Source organism: Heptranchias perlo, chromosome 7 (genome assembly GCF_035084215.1).
Source record: "Heptranchias perlo isolate sHepPer1 chromosome 7, sHepPer1.hap1, whole genome shotgun sequence".
In the NCBI taxonomy this organism is placed as follows: Eukaryota; Metazoa; Chordata; class Chondrichthyes; order Hexanchiformes; family Hexanchidae; genus Heptranchias; species Heptranchias perlo.
In genome coordinates, this window is record NC_090331.1 from 32489960 (window position 1) to 32512544 (window position 22585).

At 42.1% G+C, this 22585-nt stretch overlaps 1 protein-coding gene across 4 annotated transcripts in view; it reads right to left on the bottom strand.

Moving 5' to 3' along the window:
- Positions 1-2829: 2829 nt before the first annotated feature.
- LOC137323596 (solute carrier family 35 member F5-like) overlaps positions 2830-22585 on the bottom strand; it is a 105900-nt gene continuing 86144 nt past the window's right edge. For 3 of the 4 annotated variants that reach the window (XM_067987269.1, XM_067987267.1, XM_067987268.1), the window contains 3 exons: positions 20245-20399; positions 6710-6801; positions 2830-4282 (listed from right to left, as the gene is read on the bottom strand). In XM_067987269.1, coding sequence (XP_067843370.1) covers positions 6717-6801; positions 20245-20399 — 240 coding nt within the window. In that variant the 3' untranslated portion in view covers positions 2830-4282; positions 6710-6716. The remainder of the gene's footprint in view (positions 4283-6709; positions 6802-20244; positions 20400-22585) is intronic. The other variant, XM_067987270.1, reaches the window with a different exon arrangement.

The window sequence follows — 22585 nt, forward strand, 5'->3', positions numbered from 1 at the left end:
TCCACCGGGCTCTGCATTCAGGTAAGTAAATGTGAAGAACTTACCTTGTAGTCCGCAGGCGGTCCCAAGGTCTGCTTTTGCTGAGTGGAGCTAGCGCTGGCACTGGCGTGGGTTGCCTCAGGGCAAACCAATATTGGTGGCCTCAAGTAGGAGTTAGTTCCTTTGCATATGCAAATAAGGGGCCTAATGGCTGTTTCAAGCATGGGTCCTGGACACCTATTTCTTTTCCTTTCTCAATATAGTGGGCAGTGTACTTACGGCCAGAAATGGGCGCACACTTCCTGCCTGCCACAGGGGGCTCAGTGGGCAGTTAGCATCCGAAAATCGTGCACTGCACAGCCCAATTTATAGGCTCCTCAGTTTCAGAGGCACATTTTCTCTATACAGAGAGGCGCACAGGACTGTTTATGTAGGGCCACATATGCAGTTTTAAATGAAAGTCCTGTCAATCCTGACACATCAGCCTTCTTGGCTGCACAATACACTCTTATTGTAACTTCTTCCTGCAGCTTGACCTTCCTGGTCCTATCGCTATGGGCTTCCACTCTCACTACTGCAAAATTATGAAGATTACAGTAGACACTTACAACGTTCAACACCTATTTGGGACTCTAGAGCAGTACATCACTTGATTTGTGCAGACAGCAGAATCTGTTTCAATATTCCAGAGTTCAGGTGGATGCACGATCCACATTGTATTTCCTTTTGATCTCTATTCAGCTGTTCTTCTCTCATGTTAATAACCAGGGCTCCAGAGAGTGATGCTGGCCCCCTAGAAACTATCCATCTAGTCTGCCTGTTCTCTGAAATTGCACTGGCATAAAATGAAGGTATCATTGTTACAAATTGTGGTACTGTTTATTCCCCTGTATTATTCTGTTCCTGTGGTCCAACACCTGCACGTTGATGAAATGAACGCTTTTCTGTTCCTTTATGCAATTGGGTTATTGTTAGGGACCTTGATGACTACTTGTGTGCCATCAATAAGTCCCTGAACTTTAGAAAAGCCTGCTACCAGGTAAAACTGCTTCACCCCCTTATGCTGTTGCCTTGTTTCCATAGGGAAAGTGATGGAAGTGTTTCCCAAGAAACAGGACGTTCATGATACATCAGTGGATCCAAGTTGGACTCGTGGTAAATGTCTCCAGTGGTGTTTTGGAAGGATTTAGCTGCTTAAAAGTTCAGAACTGAGGGGACTGTCACAGCAAGATGGAGGGCTGTTCATGCGCTAGATCTTGTCTACAGGTCAAGCTCCAGTTGAGGCAAAATTCTGTCATAGCCTGCATTGTGAAATGGAGATGGTGAAGGCAGGTCTTCTCAGAAATGGCCAATTAGGTGTGTCTTGGTCTGAAAACTTTGTTCTTTTAAAAAAAATTCATGCTCAAGATGTGGGCATCACTGGCAAGGCAGGCAATTATTGCTCTTCCCTAGCTGCCCCGAGAAGCTGGTGGTGGTAGGCCTTCTTCTTCAACTGTTGCAGTCCACAGTAATATTTTGATACAACTAAGTGGCTCATTAGGCCACTTCAGAGGACAGTTAAGAGTCAACCACGCCGGTATGCGACTGGAGTCACATATAGAGCAGACCGGCTAAGGACAGCAGGTTTCCTTCCCTGGTGGTGGGGTTTGAACTCATTATTCTCTAGATTCCATGCCTCTTGGGCCAATTTTGAGTGCGTGGCGTACGTGTGAGCCTCCAAGAGCATTTGTCTTTCTTCCCTCGGCCTGAATTCCTCTTCTTCCTCCAAATCCACGACAGCCATTGTTGATTCCATGAAATACCTTTGATGAGCAGTGTGATTAGAGCTCAGGTTTACAGCTGCTGGCAGCCAGTGCGGTGACTACAGGTCTGTGCAAATGAAGTCCTATGTGGCACAAATTCAGCAGCAACAGCACAAGAAAAGTAATGCAAAAGCTATAATGCAGAAACAGCATTGTGACAAGTCAAACAAGGCAGCAAAATTCAACTTGCAAAAAACAATCAGTTCCAGCTTTAAGAATCAAAGTTCAGTAACGAACAGCATTGAAGCCCAGAAGTGTCCATTTATTACGAGCGAGCAGTTCAAAGCGTGAAGAGGCCAGAAAACACGTGTAATTTGTTGTGGGACCAATTAAATTTATTATGCAATTCAGGGGTATAATAAAGCCTGAGGAAGCTCTTGTGTGGCTTCCAAAAGCTTTTAAAATTTCACGATGTGCACGCACGGAATGCGAGGGTGCCCTCCATGAGCTCCATGAATGCGAGGGTGCCCTCCAGGCCCTCAGGGAATTCTCACAAACAATTTTTAGAAAAAGACAAATTATATTATGATTGTACCAGTTTCCTGAGGGACTCTAATTTTATGTTTTCTGTGGTTTCCAAAGAATCAGTTAATTGTGATAATCCAGTGAAAAAGAACCTCCTCCTGGTATTTAACTAAATTAGTATTTTACAACATTTTACCTTAAACTTACTTGCATTAAGTGTGTGCCTGGATAAATATAATAAAGTTTTGGAAATCAGCAATAGACTAAAGAAAATCACTGAGATTCAGACCAAAGAATCACTTAATATATTAAACATTTTGTATTCTAGCTGTTTTTAGTTCTTTGGGTATAAAATTGATCACATGACCAATGATCTGTCCTAATTAACTTAGAATTAAATGGAATAATACAAGTGAATCATTGGAAAAAGTAGGAGCATCTTTACTGCTAATATAGCAGTAGGGTTTACCATAAATTTACTGTTGATTTTGTGTTCAACTTCTCTCCATAAAGATGAAACAGTGTTTGCGTGCATCTCTTTACTAATAAGATCTGTACAATAAATAACATTCATGTTCACAAATTTAAAACATTTCACATCAAATATTTATATTACACTGGAAATTTACAGTGAACTAACTAGTACAATGCACTAGTTTTGCTTACATACAAACGTAAATACCTTACTATCAGAATTATACAAGATATTTTGTGCTGGGCAACTACCAGGGATTAAATTCAATTCATAATTTAATTCTAAATTATAAGTAAAGTGGACGTAGTCACTAGAACTTTGATCTATAAAATAGTATTTAACCCACACTGAACTAAAATCGTATTTCCACAAGCCTGTTCTACTTAGCATACAAATTAGTACTGAAAATTTTGGTTGAAATACAGTATATCATTGATTGCCTGATTTTTTTTTAAAGCAGGCTATAAAAACCTGATCTTCTTGTAATTAAGTACAACACTCCAACTCCAAAAATGGAGGACTGACAGATTATTTTTTTTAAAAACAGCCTCTCAGTACATCAGTAAATTTACATGATCTGGTAGAAAAATGGGACCGCTGATTGGACTGTACTGGGTTCCTGAGAATTACGGACACATATGGTGTAAACAACTGTAGAAGCACCATAATAAAAATACATTATTGAAATGTATACGATTGGTACAAGAATGCAGAAACTATAACTTCTCGAACAATAAAAATGCAGATTTTCTGTACATGGTTTGAAACCACAAATTCTTGGAATTAAACATATATAGAAAAATCTTATTTATTCCAATTTATCTTAACAGAAGTTTTAATAGAGATCAGAGATATATTCACTTTGAAACTTATAGTACTAAGAATACTGAAATCTGAATCAGTCTTCGAAGAAAACACAGACTATGTAGTGTGTCCACTGTTTAACCAGGTAATTCAAAATACCGTAGCAATATTGTCCTTTGAACCGTGTTTCAAAGCTGTAAGTTCCATTTGCTTCTGTGAACACTCATTTGATTTTTCCTCCTGGTTAGATTAATATGATGCATACACAATACTAAAATTGGACTGGTTTTCATTCAAAATGATTTTCCCTTTTTTTTTCTTAGAAGAATCAATATAGTATTACTGATTCAACATGTTCTACTTTAGATACACCTCTTCAGTCTTGACTGGCTAGCATGTTCCAAAAACCTACAGACAGAACAATGATCCAGAAACAGAATCAAGTTTATCCTCACATTCACAAAATAGTGTTAAATTTTCAAGTTGTGTTTGAAGGTTCAATACATTCAGTAAGGCAGATAGGTTGTATTGAAAGCTGAGTTTTCCATAACAATCTTTAGAGATATGAAAGTAATTCTGAAAATTTTTGTAATCCACAGATGTGTTCAACATATGGTGTTTATAAATGTATGCAGGGTCTTAAATGATTTGAAATTTTGTGGATAAGATGTCTGAACAGGCACTGAAAGAATAAGGGTCCATCAGAACTTCAGGAGATTGTCTGAGCACAAAAGTACTTTAAGGTTTCATCTTCGGTCTGGGGACAAAAACAAAACAAAAACCTTATCAGTTGAATTTCTTTTCCCTAACCTTAAAAATCAGATGCTATTCATATTATATCACTTCATATTAAATCAGATTGCATTCATGTTTCATAATATCAATAAATTTCACACAGTTCTTTGAGGATGCTTAAATACACATCAAAAGTATCTTTCAATTAAAAAAGATCAGCATCAGCTCAAAAAATATGGTACAGAGGCTTCAGAGTGTATACACACATTGGGGTAGTTTTTAATGTATATTATCAGCTTGTAATGGAACAGAGGCCAACAAAACCTCTTGAAAATGGTACTTGAACAAAACAAGCAGATACAAATACACTGAGCTGTGTAAGTGTAAATTAGGATAGGTTGACTTGCCACTTACATAGAAATGTTTTAAAAGTAATAAATTACAAATTCTATTTTTTATCTTTTGTGAGTGATTTCAGTGCCTCAGTGCTGCAATAATCACAAAATGTGTTATGTTGTCATCACAGCAACATAACAAGAACTTTAAAAAATGTTACTGAGAAACCAAGGTGGGGGCCAAGACCACAGTGTAGGGAATCACCAAGGTTCAAAAGAGTAGAAGTGAAAATGGAGGTAAATCAGGAAGCATTAATAAGACAATGCCAAGCTCAGATGTTAGTACATTGAAGAGAGTAATTAGAAGAAAGAGTTCCAGTTTTGAGGTCCTAAGAAAGAATAAGTTAGAGTAGAGACTTTACAATGACTCATGATTTTAACTGAAGATGCTGGAAGGAGCTAGTGCACGCAGGTAAGAGATGAAGTAAGAAAGGAAACTTCAAAGGAACAATGACAAGAGAGAGACAAGGTATAATTGTGTGGGAGAAGGCTGAACGCGAAGGAGGGATTGCCTAGAAGGTGACAAACCTTTGGCTGCACTCTGTCCAAGACTGACAGAGATAATAAAAAGACCTCTCCATATATGGGAGTAATGGGGCATTAGAGAATTTAAAGCTACTGAGGGCAAAACAAGCATCTGGTAGAGAAAACTGAGCTTCTCGGAGGAAGCTGTAGCAACAGAGGAGATATACAATTTCCATTTGAGTTAATGGGACCAAAAATGTCAATAGATGAAGGCGAATTAAAGGTGGTACTATCAGAGGTGACTAGACTTGCAAGAAGCATGAAGAAACTATGAACTAGAATGAAGGGATTAAAAGGTTTTAATTGCCCTTTTGAAGGACATGGGAGGAAAGCAAGATGTAGTGATTCAGTCATTGCACTCCAAGAGGACTGGGTGTGCACTGAGGACATATGATCTGATGGAAGTTGATGAATGTAGTGTGGAATTATTAGCAAATGAGTGAATAGTGTTTGATACTGAGTGAAGGAGGTTAACTAATATGAAATACAGTATATTTAAATACACGATGCTACAGTGTATTTCTTTAATGGCTGTAATATATTCATAACATTCCAAAACACTGATAGGCCAGAATTACAGCTGGCTTAAAATATAATTACTTTTAAATTAGTATATATGGTAGCCATGAAACACTGGTTTGGCCACAACTGGAGTATTGCGTCCAGTTCTGGGCACTGCACTTTAGGAAGGATGTGAAGACCTTAGAGAGGGTGCAGAAGAGATTTACTAGAATGATTCCAGGGATGAGGGACTTTAGTTACGTGGATAGACTGGAGAAGTTGGGGTTGTACTCCTTGGAACAGAGACAGTTGCGAGGATATTTGATAGAAGTATTCAAAATCATGAAGGGTCGAGACAGAGTAGATAGAGAGAAACTGTTCCCATTGGCAGAAGGGTCAAGAACCAGAGGATATAGATTTAAGGTGATTGGCAAAAGAACCAAAGGTGACATGAGGAAGAACTTTTTTTACACAGCGAGTGGTTAGGATCTGGAATGTACTGACCGAGGGGGTGGTGGAGGCAGATTCGATCATGGCCTTCAAAAGGGAAGTGGACAAGTACTTGAAAAGAAAAAATTTGCAGGGCTACGGGGATAGGGTGGGGGAGTAGGACTAGCTGGATTGCTCTTGCATAGAGCTGGCACAGACTCGATGGGCCGAATGGCCTCCTTCCGCCCTGTAACCTTTCTATGATTCTATGATATTTATCATGGTTTAAATCTGGCTACACTACAAAGAGCATCAGTCTTATGCCTCTTACAGTTATTGTCATTTTGAAATGCATTTTCACATCTGCACAAAATGTGTAGAAGAAAGTAAGTTGAAAAACAACAATATGCATTCAACCAGGAAATTTTCATTTTAAAGGTGGATGAGGCTAATTTGCTTGAGGCGACCTATGTTTCATCTTTCATGGTTCCATAATGTGGGTTTTTGCACAGAAATGTAATGGATTTTCATACATGCAGCTAGTTACCAAGCTTGCAAATGGTAAATCCACATTAACACATAACAATGTGGTCTTATACCTATTCTTCATGAACAACAATTAGTTCCTTCCTCCTGAGAAACACCATGCATAGGAATCAGGCTTTCACACTGCTCGCTGTCCTCTGGAGTTCTGAAAAGTGGTTATATTCATTTATTCATTAGTTGATTACTACTTGTGGAACAAACTCTGAGAAAGACATTTGAAATTCTTTGTTGTTAAAAAGAAACACCAAAACAAAAAGAAAGTACAACATTTGCTCCTCATGATAATACAGCAGTGATGAAAGAAAAATGATGTTTGGTTCTGTGGTATGCATATAAAGAAAATAAATTCAATCTTTAATTACAGTGGTATATTAAGCATTAAAATACTGTATGCCTTTATATATTTCCATAGTTTCAGGTTATGATTAGTGATGGAACATTTGTTTATGAAGAGAACTCAAGAAGTACTGTAAATTTAAAATACTTAAAGGGAAAATACATTTTACTGAATTGCTCAACAAGCCTAAATGTTAAAAGAAGAAAACTACATTTATTGGTGTCTCCCAGTCACCCCATTTTATACTTCAGAATAGTTATTTAGAGGCAGATATTTTGTACTACTCCCTTCTGTGTCATTGTGAAGTTTTGTTCTGGTGACATCATCACGAAGAGGCAACTGTGTCTAAAATTTGATGTCCCATTCTTTAGTATGCCTGCTTCTATTCTGCCTCCAACCAGTAGTTCTAAGGCCTAAAAGAGGGCAACAAGAGGTGACTAAGTACGCAGTTGACTCCCCTTATGACATTTAGGATTATTGCACAATTCCCTTTAATTCTTTCTTTTGAAGCCACCGATCTTTGCTGGGGTACAGATACACTTCCACTCGCACCGGCAGCTCTCCTGGATTTTGCCCAAGTGACCATTCTTCATGCCTGAGCCTAGGTGGTGTCAATAAACTATTCGACTATAAAAGACATCACAACCAAACCCAATTACCCAACATCCACATGCACACTTTGTTACAGTGTCACTGGATAGCAATAGGGAGAAAGAGCCCTTGCTGGCTAGTTTATCCTCTCTCTAGCCCAGGCCATTGTAGCACCTAATTGCTGCTCCAGATAGGTCTGTTAGGATTGCCAACTGTGGTTGGACTTATTCCTGGAGGTTTCATCACATGACTGTCTACCTTTCCAAACCAACTGGAAAGTAAACAGACTGTTACCCGATTGGATGATTCTTGACTGTTAGTCAAACAGTTTTTTTCTCATCTCCAATATTTTTAAAACTAATAAATTAAAGTAACCGAAAAAAATTAAAAGGAACACATTTTTTATAATGCTCCTATGACTTTTTTTGCCTGGGTTGCTTGCAGCAGTGTCCTGGAAATTAATCTTCAATTCCTGGAGACTCCAGGACAATCCTGGAGGATCAGCAGCCCTAAAGTCAGTACAAACCAGTTCGGGTCTTTAAAGCTTCATACTAAACCAGGTGATGCCTTTACACACAACTGGGGGAGCTGTGAAAATATACATTTTTTCTTATTCGATGATTCAATCTAAATATAATCACGTTTAAAAGGCTCTTCCATGTATCCAATCAAGGAGTAGCGTGAGAGAGTGGGCCTGAGCGGGAGGCTCAGGAACCACCCGCTATAAAAGGGAAGTGAGAGAGCGGGCGGCTCAGGAACCACTCCCTATAAAAGGGGCGTGAGTGAGTGGGTCTGAGCGGGAGGCCCAAGAACCACTCCCTACAAAAGGGGAGTGAGAGAGCGGGCGGCCCAGGAACCACTCCCTACAAAAGGGGCGTGAGAGCGGGCGGCCCAGGAACCACTCCCTATAAAAGGGGAGTAAGAGTGGGAGGCCCAGGGACCACTCCCTATAAAAGGGGGGTGAGAGAGTGTGCCTGAGTGGGAGGCTCAGGAACCACTCCCTATAAAAGGGGAGAGAGAGAGCGGACCTGAGCGAGAGGCCCAGGAACCGCTCCCTATAAAAGGTGAGTGAGAGAGTGGGCCTGAGCGAGAGGCCCAGGAACCACTCCCTATAAAAGGGGAGAGAGAGAGCGGACCTGAGCGAGAGGCCCAGGAACCACTCCCTATAAAAGGGGAGTGAGAGAGCGGGCCTGAGCCGGAGGACCAGGAACCACTCCCTATAAAAGGGGAGAGAGAGCGCGGACCTGAGCGAGAGGCCCAGGAACCGCTCCCTATAAAAGGTGAGTGAGAGAGCGGACCTGAGCGAGAGGCCCACGAACCACTCCCTATAAAAGGGGAGAGAGAGCGCGGACCTGAGCGAGAGGCCCAGGAACCACTCCCTATAAAAGGGGAGAGAGAGAGCGGACCTGAGCGAGAGGCCCAGGAACCACTCCCTATAAAAGGTGAGTGAGAGAGCGGACCTGAGCGAGAGGCCCAGGAACCACTCCCTATAAAAGGGGAGAGAGAGAGCGGACCTGAGCGAGAGGCCCAGGAACCACTCCCTATAAAAGGGGAGAGAGAGAGCGGACCTGAGCGAGAGGCCCACGAACCACTCCCTATAAAAGGGGAGTGAGAGAGCGGACCTGAGCGAGAGGCCCAGGAACCACTCCCTATAAAAGGGGAGAGAGAGAGCGGACCTGAGCGAGAGGCCCAGGAACCACTCCCTATAAAAGGGGAGTGAGAGAGCGGGCCTGAGCCGGAGGACCAGGAACCACTCCCTATAAAAGGGGAGAGAGAGCGCGGACCTGAGCGAGAGGCCCAGGAACCGCTCCCTATAAAAGGTGAGTGAGAGAGCGGACCTGAGCGAGAGGCCCAGGAACCACTCCCTATAAAAGGTGAGTGAGAGAGCGGACCTGAGCGAGAGGCCCACGAACCACTCCCTATAAAAGGGGAGTGAGAGAGCGGACCTGAGCGAGAGGCCCAGGAACCACTCCCTATAAAAGGGGAGAGAGAGCGCGGACCTGAGCGAGAGGCCCATGAACCACTCCCTATAAAAGGTGAGAGAGAGAGCGGACCTGAGCGAGAGGCCCAGGAACCACTCCCTATAAAAGGGGAGTGAGAGAGCGGACCTGAGCGAGAGGCCCATGAACCACTCCCTATAAAAGGTGAGAGAGAGAGCGGACCTGAGCGAGAGGCCCAGGAACCACTCCCTATAAAAGGGGAGAGAGAGCGCGGACCTGAGCGAGAGGCCCATGAACCACTCCCTATAAAAGGGGAGTGAGAGAGCGGACCTGAGCGAGAGGCCCAGGAACCACTCCCTATAAAAGGGGAGTGAGAGAGCGGACCTGAGCGAGAGGCCCATGAACCACTCCCTATAAAAGAGTGAAATCAAAAACAAAAAAATAATCAAGGAGTGACGTCACAGGGCAGCAAGTAGGTGATTGGTTGGTGAGTATTACTTTTTTTGCTCTCAGTTAGGGCAGTGGTTTAAACTAAGAGCTGGTAGACTGTAACTTGCTATTGCTTTATTAAATTAATAACTTAAGCTAGATAAACTAATTAGTTAATAAAACAAAATATCAAATGAATAAAAACTTTAACTAATTAAATGTATAAAACAAGGTTAGATAGGGTTGGCAGGGCAGGTGGTGTGTCATAACTGCAGCAAGTGGGAGTTGGTGGAGACCAGTGAGATCCCGAGCAGCCATATCTGCAGTAAGTGTCTGCAACTCGAGGAACTTCGGCTCAGAGTTGTTGAGCTGGAGTCCGAGCAGGAGACATTGCGAAGCATCAGAGGGGAAGAGTTACCTGGACACTTTGATCCAGGAGGCAGTCACAGCTCTTAGGTTAGGTAGTAGTTTAGATTTGCTTAGTGGTCAGGGACAGAAGGCTGTGACTGCAAGTCAGGCAGGTATGGGGACCCAGGATGCAGTGATGGAGGAGCCTCAGCCTTTGACCCTGTCCAACAGCTACAAGGTACTTGCTACCTGTGTGGATGAGAAGAAAGACTTCAGGGAGGATGGGCAATTTGATCACAGTACCTTGGTACAGGAGGCCATTCAAGTGGGGGAAGTAAAAAGAAATGTGGTAGTGTTAGGGGATAATAGTTAGGGGGTAGATATTGTTCTCTGCAGCCACAACCGGGAGTCCCCGAAGGCTGTGTTGTCTGCCTTGTGCTAGGGTTAAGGATATCTCCTCGTGGCTGGAGAAGAACTTGGAACATGAGGGGGAGGATCCAGTTATCGTGGTCCATGTAGGAACCAACCACATAGGCAGAACTAGGAATGAGGTTCTGCTGAGGGAGTTTGTGGAGATAGGGTCCAAATTAACAAGCAGAATCTCAAAGGTAATAATCTCTGGATTACTACCAGAGCCACGTGCAAATTGGCATAGGGTCACACCGATCAGAGCGTGGCTCAAAGGAGTGGGAGACAGGGGTTTCAATTCAAGGGGCACTGACACTAGTACTGGGAAAAGAGGGAGCTATTCCGTTGGGGCGGGTTCCACTTAAACTGGGCTGGGACCGGGGTCCTGGCGAATCAAATAACTAGCGTGGTCGATAGGGCTTTAAACCAAAAAGGGGGAGGGGGGGGTTCAGGTAAGGGTAAATTTATAAATCCAAAGAAAAAAGTCAAGATCATAGAGCAGTGCAGTGATCTGGGTAAAGATAAGCAGAGTGTGTCAGGAAGGGACAGAGAGTTTAACAGTAATAGCGTATCAGTGAATAAGCTCAAATCAGGGAAAAATAGTAAAAAGTTAAAATTAAAGGCACTTTATCTGAATGCATGAAGTATTCGTAACAAGTTAGACGAACTAATGGCACAAATAGAGATAAATGGGTTTGATCTAATAGCTATTACTGAAATGTGGTTGCAAGGTGACCAAGGTTGGGAACTAAATATTACAGGGTACTTGACTTTTAGAAGTCAAGACAAAATGGAAAATGAGAGGGCAGGGGGTAGCCCTGCTAATAAAGGATGGCATAAAGGCAGTAGTGAGAAAGGATCTTGGCTCAGAAGATCAGGAAGTAGAATCAGTATGGGTGGAGATAAGAAATAACAAGGGACAAAAAACACTAGTGGGAGTAGTTTATATGTCCCCTAATAGTAGTTATACTGTTGGACAGAATATTAATCAAGAAATAAGAGGAGCTTGTAACAAAAGTAATGCAATAATCATGGGGGACTTTAATCTTCATATAGACTGGGCAAATCAAATTGGCAAAAGTAGTTTGGAGGACAGTTTCCTAGAACAATACGTTGTGGAACCAACCAAGGAACATGTTATTTTAGATTTTATCGTGTGCAATGAGACAGGATTAATTAGTAATCTCATAGTAAGGGATCCTGTGAGGAAAAGTGATCATAATATAATAGAATTTCACACCGAGTTTGAGAGTGAAGCAGTTAAGTCTGAAACTAGAGTCTTAAACTAAATCAAAGCCAATCACATAGGTATGAGGGGCAAGGTTGATTGGGAAATTAGATTAAAAGATAAGCAATGGCGAACATTTAAACAAATATTTCATAATTCTCAATGAATATAAATTCCATTGAGGAATAAACACCCAGGGGAAAAGTGATCCGTGGTTAACTAAAGAAGTTAAGGCTGGTATTAGATTAAAAGAGGCTTATAATCATAGAAATCATAGAATCATAGAAAGGTTACAGCACGGAAGGAGGCCATTCGGCTCATCGGGTCCGCGCCGGCTCTATGCAAGATGTTGCCAAGAAGAGTTGTAAGCCTGAGAATTGGGAGTGTTTTCGAAACCAGCAAAGGATGACTAAAAAATTGATAAAGAGGGAGAAAATAGAATGAGAGTAAACTTGTAAGGAATATAAAAACATATTGTAAGAGCTTCTACAAAAATGTAAAATGAAGAAAGTAGTGAAAGTAAACGTGGGTCCCTTAGCGGCTGAGATAGGGGAAATTATAATGGAGAATAAGGAAATGGCAGAGACGTTAAACAAATATTTTGTATCTATCTACACAATAGAAGACAAAAAAAAATCAGAAATAGTAGGGAACCAAAGGTCTAATGAGAGTGAAGAACTGGAAGTAATTAATATTAGTAAAGAAAAAGAACTGGAAAAATTAATGGGATGAAAAGCCGACAAATCCCCTGGATCTGATGGCTTACATTCTAGGGTTCTAAAAGAGGTAGCTGCAGAGGTAGCGGATGCATTGGTTGTGATCTTCCAAAATTCCCTAGATTCTAGAACACTCCCAGTGGATTGGAAGGTAGCAAATGTAACCCTGCTATTCAAGAAAGGAGGGAGAGAGAAAACAGGGAACTACAGGCCAGTTAGCCTCACATCAGTAGTCAGGAACATGCTGGAATATATTATTAAGGACATGGTAACAGGACACTTAGAAAATCATAATAATATGATTAGGCAGAGTCAACATGGCTTTATGAAAGGGAAAACGTGTTTGACAAATCTATTGGGGTTTTTTTGAGGATGTAACTAGTAGGATAGATAAAGGGGAACCAGTGGATGTAGTATATTTGGATTTTCAAATGGCATTCGATAAGGTGCCACACAAAAGGTTGTTACACAAGATAAGAGCTCATGGGGTTGGGGGTAATATATTAGCATGGATAGAGAATTGGTTAATGGACAGAAAACAGAGTAGAAATAAACAAGTCATTTTCAGGTTGGCAGGCTGTAACTAGTGGGGTGACGCAAGGATCAGTACTTGGGTCTCAGCTATTTACAATTTATATTAATGACTTAGATGAAGGGACCGAGTGTAATGTATTCAAGTTTGCTGACGATACAAAGCTAGGTGGGAAAGTAAGCTGTGAGAAGGACACAGAGATATAGACAGGTTAAGTGAGTGGGCAAGAAGGTGGCAGATGGAGTATAATGTGGGGAATTGTGAAGTTATTCACTTTGGTAGGAAGAATAGAAAAACAGAATATTTTTTAAATGGTGAGAAACTATTACATGTTGGTGATCAGAGAGACTTGGGTGTCCTGGTACACAAAACACAGAAAGTTGACATGCAGGTACAGCAAACAATTAAGGCGGCAAATGGTATGTTGGCCTTTACTGCAAGGGGGTTGGAGTACAAGAGTAAGGATGTCTTGCTGCAATTGTACATGGCTTTGGTGAGATCACATCTGGGGTACTGTGTACAGTTTTGGTCTCCTTACCTAAGGAAGGATATACTTGCCTTGGAGGCGGTGCAACGAAGGTTCACAAGATTGATTCCTGGGATGAAAGGGTTGTCCTATGAGGACAGATTGAGTAGAATGGGCCTATACTCTTGAGTTTAGAAGAATAAGAAGAGATCTCATTGAAACGTATACGATTCTTAGAGGGCTTGACAGGGTAGATGCTGAGAGGCTGTTTCCCCTGGCGGGAGAGTCTAGAACTAGGGGGTCATAGTCTTAGCATAAGGGCTGGCCATTTAGGACTGAGATGAGGAGAAATTTCTTCTCTGAAGGTTGGGGAAATTTGGAATTCTCTACCCCAGAGGGCTGTGGATGCTTAGTCATCGAGTATATTCAAGACTGAGATCGATAGATTTTTTTGACTCTTAAGGGAATCAAGGGATATGGGGATCGGGTGGGAAAGTGGGGTTGAAGTCGAAGATCAGCCGTGATCTTATTGAATGGCGGAGCAGGCTCGAGGGGCCGTATGGCCTACTCCTGCTCCTATTTCTTATGCTCTTACGTTCTTATGACCTTGCTGACAGATGTAGAGAAACGAACATTTCCAGCAAAGTTTTGACTATGTTTTACTTTAGCGGAGACAGTTTAAATTTTAAAAAAAAGTTTGAAATTATACTGAAAATAGACCAAACACATTTACAGCAATGGTAATAAATCCTCCAGCTGACATCATGGGAATACATTCATTTAACAAAATGAATATACATACATATATATAAAAATGTTTGGAAAGAAAAAATGCCTGTTACAGATCTAGGTGCAAGTGATTAATCACAGCACTTAACCTTGCAGTTATCTATTCCTTTAACAGTCTAAATATACAATATATTAAACTACACTTCCTTACTCCACTCTTGAGCAACGTGTAGTTTAATAAATACACTGCCGGTTATATTATTTTGGAAATTAAACTATTTACACCCCCAGCTAGAGGGACAGGACCTTTTTAGCTTGCAGAAGAATATTTGGAATACAGCGAGCGAACCATCTCATTTTGTTATTCCAACTCTCAGTAAAAATATACCACCTAGTGGCCTAGCTGAAAATAGTTTAGTATTATCCCAAATATGAAAAGTGACAGGCAGCCTGTGGACAAGAACTTGGATATACCCGACTGAGATGTGACTTTTTTTAAAATTTAAAGATGAAAATGAGACAAGGGTATGGGTACAGTTATTGGCTATTCACAAAGTAATTGAACAATGTAAAACAGTGATTGAACAATGGGAGGCCTTCAAGGAGGAGATGGTTTGGTTACAGAGTAGACACATTCCCACAAGGGGGTAAGGGCATCCAAAGCCAGAGCTCCCTGGATGACTAAAGAGAGAGAGATTAAAATGAAACCGTAAAAGGGGGCTTATCATAAATGTAAGATTCATAATATAGTAGAGAACCAAGCTGAATACAGAAAGTACAGAGGAGATCTAAAAAAGGAAATAAGAGGGTCAAAGAGAGAGTATGAGAATAGATTAGCAGCTAACATAAAAGGGAACCCAAAAGTCTTTTATAAACATATAAATAGTAAAACAGTAGTCAAAGGAAGAGTGGGGCCGATTAGAGATTAAAAAAATTGTCTTCTGGAGGCAAAGGGTATGGCTGAGGTAATAAATGAATACATTACATTGGTCTTCATTAGGGAAGAGGATGCTGCCAATGTAGCAGTAGAGGCGGAGGTAGTAGCAATATTGGAGAAGATAAAAATAGATAAAGAGGAGGTACTTAAAAGGTTGGCAGTACTCAAAAATAGAAAAGTTACCTGGTCCAGATAGGATGCGTCCTAGGTTACTATAGGAAGTGAGGGTGGAAATTGCAGTGGGTCTGGCTACAATCTTCCAATGCTCCTTAGACATGGGAGTGGTGCCAGAGGACTGGAGGACTGCAAATCTTACACCCCTGTTCAAAAAAGGGGAGGGGGATAAACCTGGCAATTACAGGCCAGTCAGCATAACGTTGGTGGTGGTGAAACTTTCAGGGACAATAATCTGGACAAAATTAACTGGCACTTGGAAAAGTATGGACTAATAAATGAAAGTCAGCACGGATTCATTAAAGGAAAGTCGTATTTGACTAACTTGATTGAGTTCTTTGATAAAGTAATGGAGAGTGTTGATGAGGGTAGTGCAGTTGATGTGTATATGGACTTTCAAAAACCTCTTAGCAAAATTAAAACCCATGGGATTAAAGGGACAATGGCAGTGTGGCTACAAAATTGGCTAAGGGACAGAAAGCAGAGAGTAGTGGTGAATGGTTGTTTTTCAGACTGGAGGGAAGCATACAGTGGTGTTCCCCAGGTGTCAGTATTAGGACCACTGCTCTTTCTGATATATATTAATGACCTGGACTTGGGTATAGAGGTATAATTTCAAAGTCTGAAATAACATGAAACTCAAATGTAGTAAACAATGTGGAGGATAGTAACAGACTTCAGGAGGACATAGACAGACTGGTGAAATGGGCAGACACATGGCAGATGAAATTTAACGCAGAGAAGTGTGAGGTGATACATTTTGGTAGGAAGAAGGAGCAGAGGCAATATAAAATCAATGGTATAATTTTAAAGGGAGACCTAGCAGTGTATGTACACAATTTTTTGAAGGTGGCAGGACAAGTTGAGAAGGCCATTAAAAAAGCATATGGGATCCTTGGCTTTATAAATAGAGGGATAGAGTACAAAAGCAAGGAAGTTATGCTAAACCTTTATAAAATACTGGTTAGGCCTCAGCTGGAGTATTGTGTTCAATTCTGGGCACCACACTTTAGAAAAGATGTCAAGGCCTTAGAGAGGGTGCAGAAGAGATTTACTAGAATGGCACCAGGAATGAGGGACTTCAGTTATTTGGAGAGATTGGAGAAGCTGGGGTTTTTCTCCTTAGAGCAGAGAAAGTTAAGAGGATATTTGATAGAGGTGATCAAAATCATGAACGGTTTTGATACAGTAAATAAGGAGGAACGGTTTCTAATGGCAGAAGGGTCGGTAACCAGAGGACACAGATTTAAAGTGATTGGCAACAGAACCAGAGACGACAAGAGGAAACTTTTTTTTATGCAGCAAATTGCTATGATCTGGAATGCACTGCCTGAAAGGGTGGTGGAAAGAGATTCAATAGTAACTTTCAAAAGGGAATTGCATAAATACTTGAAGGGAAAAAAATTACAGGGTTATGGGGAAAGAGCAGTGGAGTGGGATTAATTGGATAGCTCACTCAAGAGCCAGCACAGGCAAGATGGGCCGAAAGGCCTCCTTCTGTGCTCCACCACGAAAGTTTCCAGTCTATGTTACCAACAAGACTAAACAGGGATATATATTTTGATTATAAGAGGGTAGTTTTAAGGGGATTGGCTGGTGCAGTGGATTAGACAATGGCCTTTAACCTTCCAGGCTTGGATTCAAATTTAATGAGAATTTCCACTGTCTCCTGGCTGAAAGGGCCCTACATGAAATGAGTTTGTGCAGCCTCAATCCAGTACCTACTGATCATGAAGTTAAGTGCAGATATGGATCTTGTTTAACAGAAGCAGTGCAAGCTTCATACTGGATGCAGTGTAACTGAACTTAAAAATCACAAGTTTACAGCACAGAAAAAGGCCCTTCAGTCCATCGTGTTTGTGCTGACTCTATGCTAGAGCAATTGCAAATTAATCCCACTGCCCTGCCCTCTCCCCATAGTCCTGTATCTTCCTCTGCTTCAAATATGTATCCAATTTACCCTTAAAAAATGCAATGGTGTCTGCATCACCAGTCTCTATGGTAAAGCATTTCAGGTTCCAACAACACTCTCCGTAAAGAAATCTCGTCAAGCTTCTCTTTCTCCTGGTAACATGAAGTGAATTTTAAGTTTCCATGTTTCAACAGCTTTGTAAACTTTATTTCTTTATTATGTTAATAAAAAGCATACTTGTTGACTTTTTACTACCATCAACAGCTAAAAGACATATAAACATCTCCATCTCAACTCATCATGCTCTCTCTCCTCTGACTTCACTGTCCTCCTATCCTCCTTTAATCTCTCCCTCCATATAAACTCCCCTACCCATATTCGTGGCCACCCCCTCGACCTTGCCATCTCACGTGGCCTCTCTACTCCCATTGTGTCAATCACGGATAAGGCCATCTCTGATCACTTCCTTGTATCCCTCTCCACTCACATCCCCTCCTGACTCAACTTCCTTCTGTGTCTACCCCTGGATAAAGCTTACCCCCAGATCACTTACAACGGCACTTTAAAATTCCCAACTGTCTAGCCTTTGGCCCTCCATTCACCATGACATTTCTGCAGCTACCAACCTGCTCAATCGCACCCTCACCCCAACCTTTGATGCCCTTGTCCCCATTAAAATCATTACTCTCTCTCACCCCGATCATTCCCCTTGGTACCGCTCTCATCTCCACTCCCTTCATTCCAAGGGATGTTGACTTGAATGTTTATGGTAGACAACTGGTTTAGCCAATCATCAACAGAACTGGCTGGATCACATAAAGCACTATCGGGTCCTACTCTCCTCTGCCAAAACTGCTCACTATTCCAGGATCATCCTGGAATGCAAATATAACACCCGGCTTCTCTCCACTACAAACAGTCGTCTTAAACCCCTCTCCTCTGCCCCCTCCACCCTCACCTCCAACGAAAAGCGCGAGGAGCTCATGGACTTCTTTGTCACTAAGATTGAGACCATCCGTTCAGCTGCCTCTGCCGCTTCCCTCCCTTTCCGTAGTCCACCAAGCCAAATTTCCTCTACAGTTCCCCCCTGCCCTAGCCCTTAACTCGCATCTTTCTCTAGTTTCCTTCCTATCTCTCCCCATGTCCTCTCTGAGCTCATCTTGACCGTGAGTCCCACCTCCTGCTCCCTCGACCCTATTCCCACTAAACTGCTGACCACCCAACTTCCCTTCCTAGCCTCCATGTTAGCTAATATTGTTAACAGTTCCCTCTCCTCAGGTACTGTCCCCCTCCCCTTCAAATCTGCCGTCATCACCCCTCTCCTCAAAAAACCCACCCTTAACCCCTCCGTCCTTGCAAACCATCGCCCCACCTCCAACCTCCCTTTCCTCTCTGAAGTCCTTGAACGTGTTGTCGCCTCCCAAATCCGTGCCCATCTTTCCTACAACTTCATGTTTGAATCCCTCCAATCAGGTTTCCGCCCCACCACAGTACTAAAACAGCCCTTATCAAAGTCACAAATGACATTCAATGTAACTGTGACCGTGGTAAACTATCCCTTCTCAATCTGTCTGTAGCCTTTGACACGGTTGACCACACCATCCTCCTCCAACGCCTCTCCTCCGTCATCCAGCTGGGTGGGACTGCGCTTTGCCTGGTTCCATTCTTATCTATCCAGTCGTAGCCAGAGAATCACCTGCAATGGCTTCTCTTCCTGCTCCTGCACTGTTACCTCTGGAGTCCCCCAAAGTCCCTTGGCCCCCTCCTATTTCTCATCTACATGCTGCCCCTCGGCGACATCATCTGAAAACACGTCAGATTCCACATATCTGATGACGACATCCAGCTCTACCTCACAACCATCTCCTTTGACCCCTCTACTGTCTCATTTGTCACATTGCTTGTCCGACATCCAGTACTGGATGAGCAAAAATTTCCACCAACTAAATAGTGGGAAGACTGAAGCCACTGTCTTTGGTCCCCGCTGCAAACTCTGTTCCCTAGCTACCGACTCCATCCCTCTCCCTGGCCACTGTCTAAGGCTGAACCAGATCGTTTGCAACCCTGGCATCTTATTTGACCCAGAAGTGAGCTTCCAACCACATATCCGCTCCATCACCAAGGCCACTTAATTCCATCTCCCAGCGCCCGTCTCCAGCCCGCCTCAGCTCATCTGCTGCTGAAACCCTCATCCATGCCTTTGTTACCTCCAGACAGGACTATTCCAATGGTCTCCCATCTTCCACCCTCCATAAATTTGAGCTCATCCAAAACTCTGCTGCCCATATCCAATCGCGCACCAAGTCCTGTTCTCCCATCACCGCTGTGCTCGCTGACCTACAATGGCTCCCGGTCCGGGAATTTTAAAATTCTCATCGTTTTCAAATCCCTCCGTGGCTCGCCCCTCCCTATCTCTGTAACCTCCTCCAGCCCTAAAACCCTCCAAGATCTCTGCGCTCCTCCAATTCTTGTCTTTTGCGTATCTCCGATTTTAATCGCTCCACCATTGGCAGCCGTGCCTTCAGCTGCCAAGGCCCTAAGCTCTGGAATTTCCTCCCTAATCCTCTCCTCCTTTAAGACGCTCCTTAAAACCTACCTCTTTGACCAACTTTTGGTCACCTGTCCTAAAACCTCCCTATGTGGCTCGGTGTCAAATTTTGTTTGATAACGCTCCTGTGACGTTTTACTACGGTAAAGGCTCTATATAAATGCTAGTAGTAGTTGTTGTAGTTGTAAATAGAAACAGTACTGCGATAATATAACTCAGCACTTCTGGCTTCAAGAAAGTTCCAATTTTAAATCAGTACTTGCAGTATGCGTAACCATAAAAAGAAAAAATACCTCTGAATGCGATGCTTCCTGCATATAAATGCAAATATCCGCCTTAGGCCAACCATTACTGGATCCCAGTTATTATAGTGGCATAAAAGAGTTGCAATGAAAAAAGATAGAAAGACTGGAACCGATCCTGCAAATAATAACCATGAAAACTCCACCTAGAAAATTAAAAAAAATAAGAACTTATAAAAGGATGCAATCTTTTCCCCCGAGTTTACTTTTTAAATTTTAAAAAAGATAATTTTTGATTTATAAAAGCACTTCTTGCTCAGCCTCATTTTACTCTTTTTATTTTTAAGTTAAACTGTTTTTAACAGCTTTTGCCAAGATATATTTTTACAGTTTTACACAGAGTTATATATAATACACATATACATTACGTTTTTTTATTAGAAAAACTGCTCTGATATAACATTTTTTATTACAATAAAAGATTTGGCATCAACTGCTATAGTTATTGTGAATGACCCCATTTTGCTCAATGAAGGACAGCAGAACTTTAAGGGTGAATGTCAAGTGTTAGCAATTCTCACAGAATTACATAGAATCTACAGCACAGAAACCGGCCATTTGGCCCAACTGGTCTATGCAAGTGTTTATACTCCATTCGAGCCTCCTCCCGCCATGCCCCTGTATCCCTCTATTCCCTTCTCCCTGGCCACTGTGAGGCTGAACCAGACCGTTCGCAATCTTGGCATCCTATTTGACCCTAAGATGAGCTTCCGACCACATATCCAGTCCATCACCAAGACTGCCTACTTCCACCTCCGTAACATCACCTGTCTCTGCTCCTGCCTCAGTTCATTTGCTCCTGAAACCCTCATCGATGCCTTTGTTAACTCTAGACTTGACTATTTCAATGCTCTCCTAGCGGGCCTCCCACTTCCACCCTCCGTAAACCTGTGCTCATCCAAAACTCAGCTGCCCGTATCCCAACTCGCGCCAAGTTCCGTACATCCACCAGCCCTGTGCTCGCTAACTTACACTGGTTCCCGGGAACGTGTTGATTTTAAAATTCTCATCCTTGTTTTCAAATCCCTCCATGGCCTCAGCCCTCCCAATCTCTGTGACCTCCTCCAGCCCTACAACCGTCAGAGATCGTTGCACTCCTCCAATTCTTGTCTCTTGCACATCTCTGATTTTAATCGCTCCACTATTGGCGGCCGTGTCTTTAGCTGCCTAGGCCGTAAGCACTAGAATTCCCTCCCTAAACCTCTCCGCCTCTCTCTCCTCCTTTTAAGACGCTCATTAAAATCTCTCTCTCAACTGTCCTAATACCTCCTTATGTGGCTCAGTGTCAAATTTTGCTTGATAATCGCACCTGTGAAGTGCCTTGGGACGTTTTACTATGTTAAAGGCGCTATATAAATGCAAGTTGTTGTATGCATTATGCCTCCCTTAAATGCATCAATGCTATCTGCTTTAACCACTCCATGTGGCAGCAAGCTCCACATTCTAACCATGCTGTGTAAAGAAATTCCTCCTAAATTCTTTATTTGATATGTTGGTGGCTATCTTATATTCATGCCCCTTGTTCAGAACTCACCAACAAATGGAAACAGTTTCTCCAAATCCAGTCTATCAAACCCCATTGTAATTTTAAACTTATGTATCAGATCACCTCTTAGTCTTCTCTTTTCCAGAGAGTAAGAGCCCCAACCTGCTTAATCTTTCCTGATAGTTGGAACTTCTCAATTCTGTTAACTTCCTTGTAAATCTTTCCTGCACTTTCTCCAGTGCTTCACGGTCCTTTCTGTAGTATGGTGACAAGAACTGCACACAGTACTCTAAGTGTGGTGCAATCAAGGTTCTATATAAATTTAATATTATTGCCTGCTTTTGTATTCTATTCCGCCAGAAATGAATCCAGTTTGCACACTTTATGGTCTTATCAATTTGTGTTGTTAATTTTAGTGATTTATGTATCTGTATTCCTACCTCTCTCTGCTCTTCTACCCCATTTAGTTTCTTACCTTCCAAAGAATAAGTGGCCTTATTCCTCCTACCAAAATGAACCATTGTACTCTTCGTTATATTGAATTTAATTTGCCATTTATCTGTTTGTGTCTTTCAGTATTTTGGTGCAGCTCTCCACATTAATAGTTATACCCCCTCCAATTTGGTATCATCTTCAAATTTTGACACCATACCTTCAAATTCTGAGTCGAACTAATTTATGTATATGGTGAACAATAGTAGTCCCAACACGGAACCCTGTGGGACACTACTTTCCACTTACTGCCAGTCTGAGAAACTTCCCTTAACTCCCACCCTCTGTTTTCTGTTTTGTAGCCATCTTTCAATCCAGTCTACTACCTGACTCCATACACCTTGACTTTTGTTA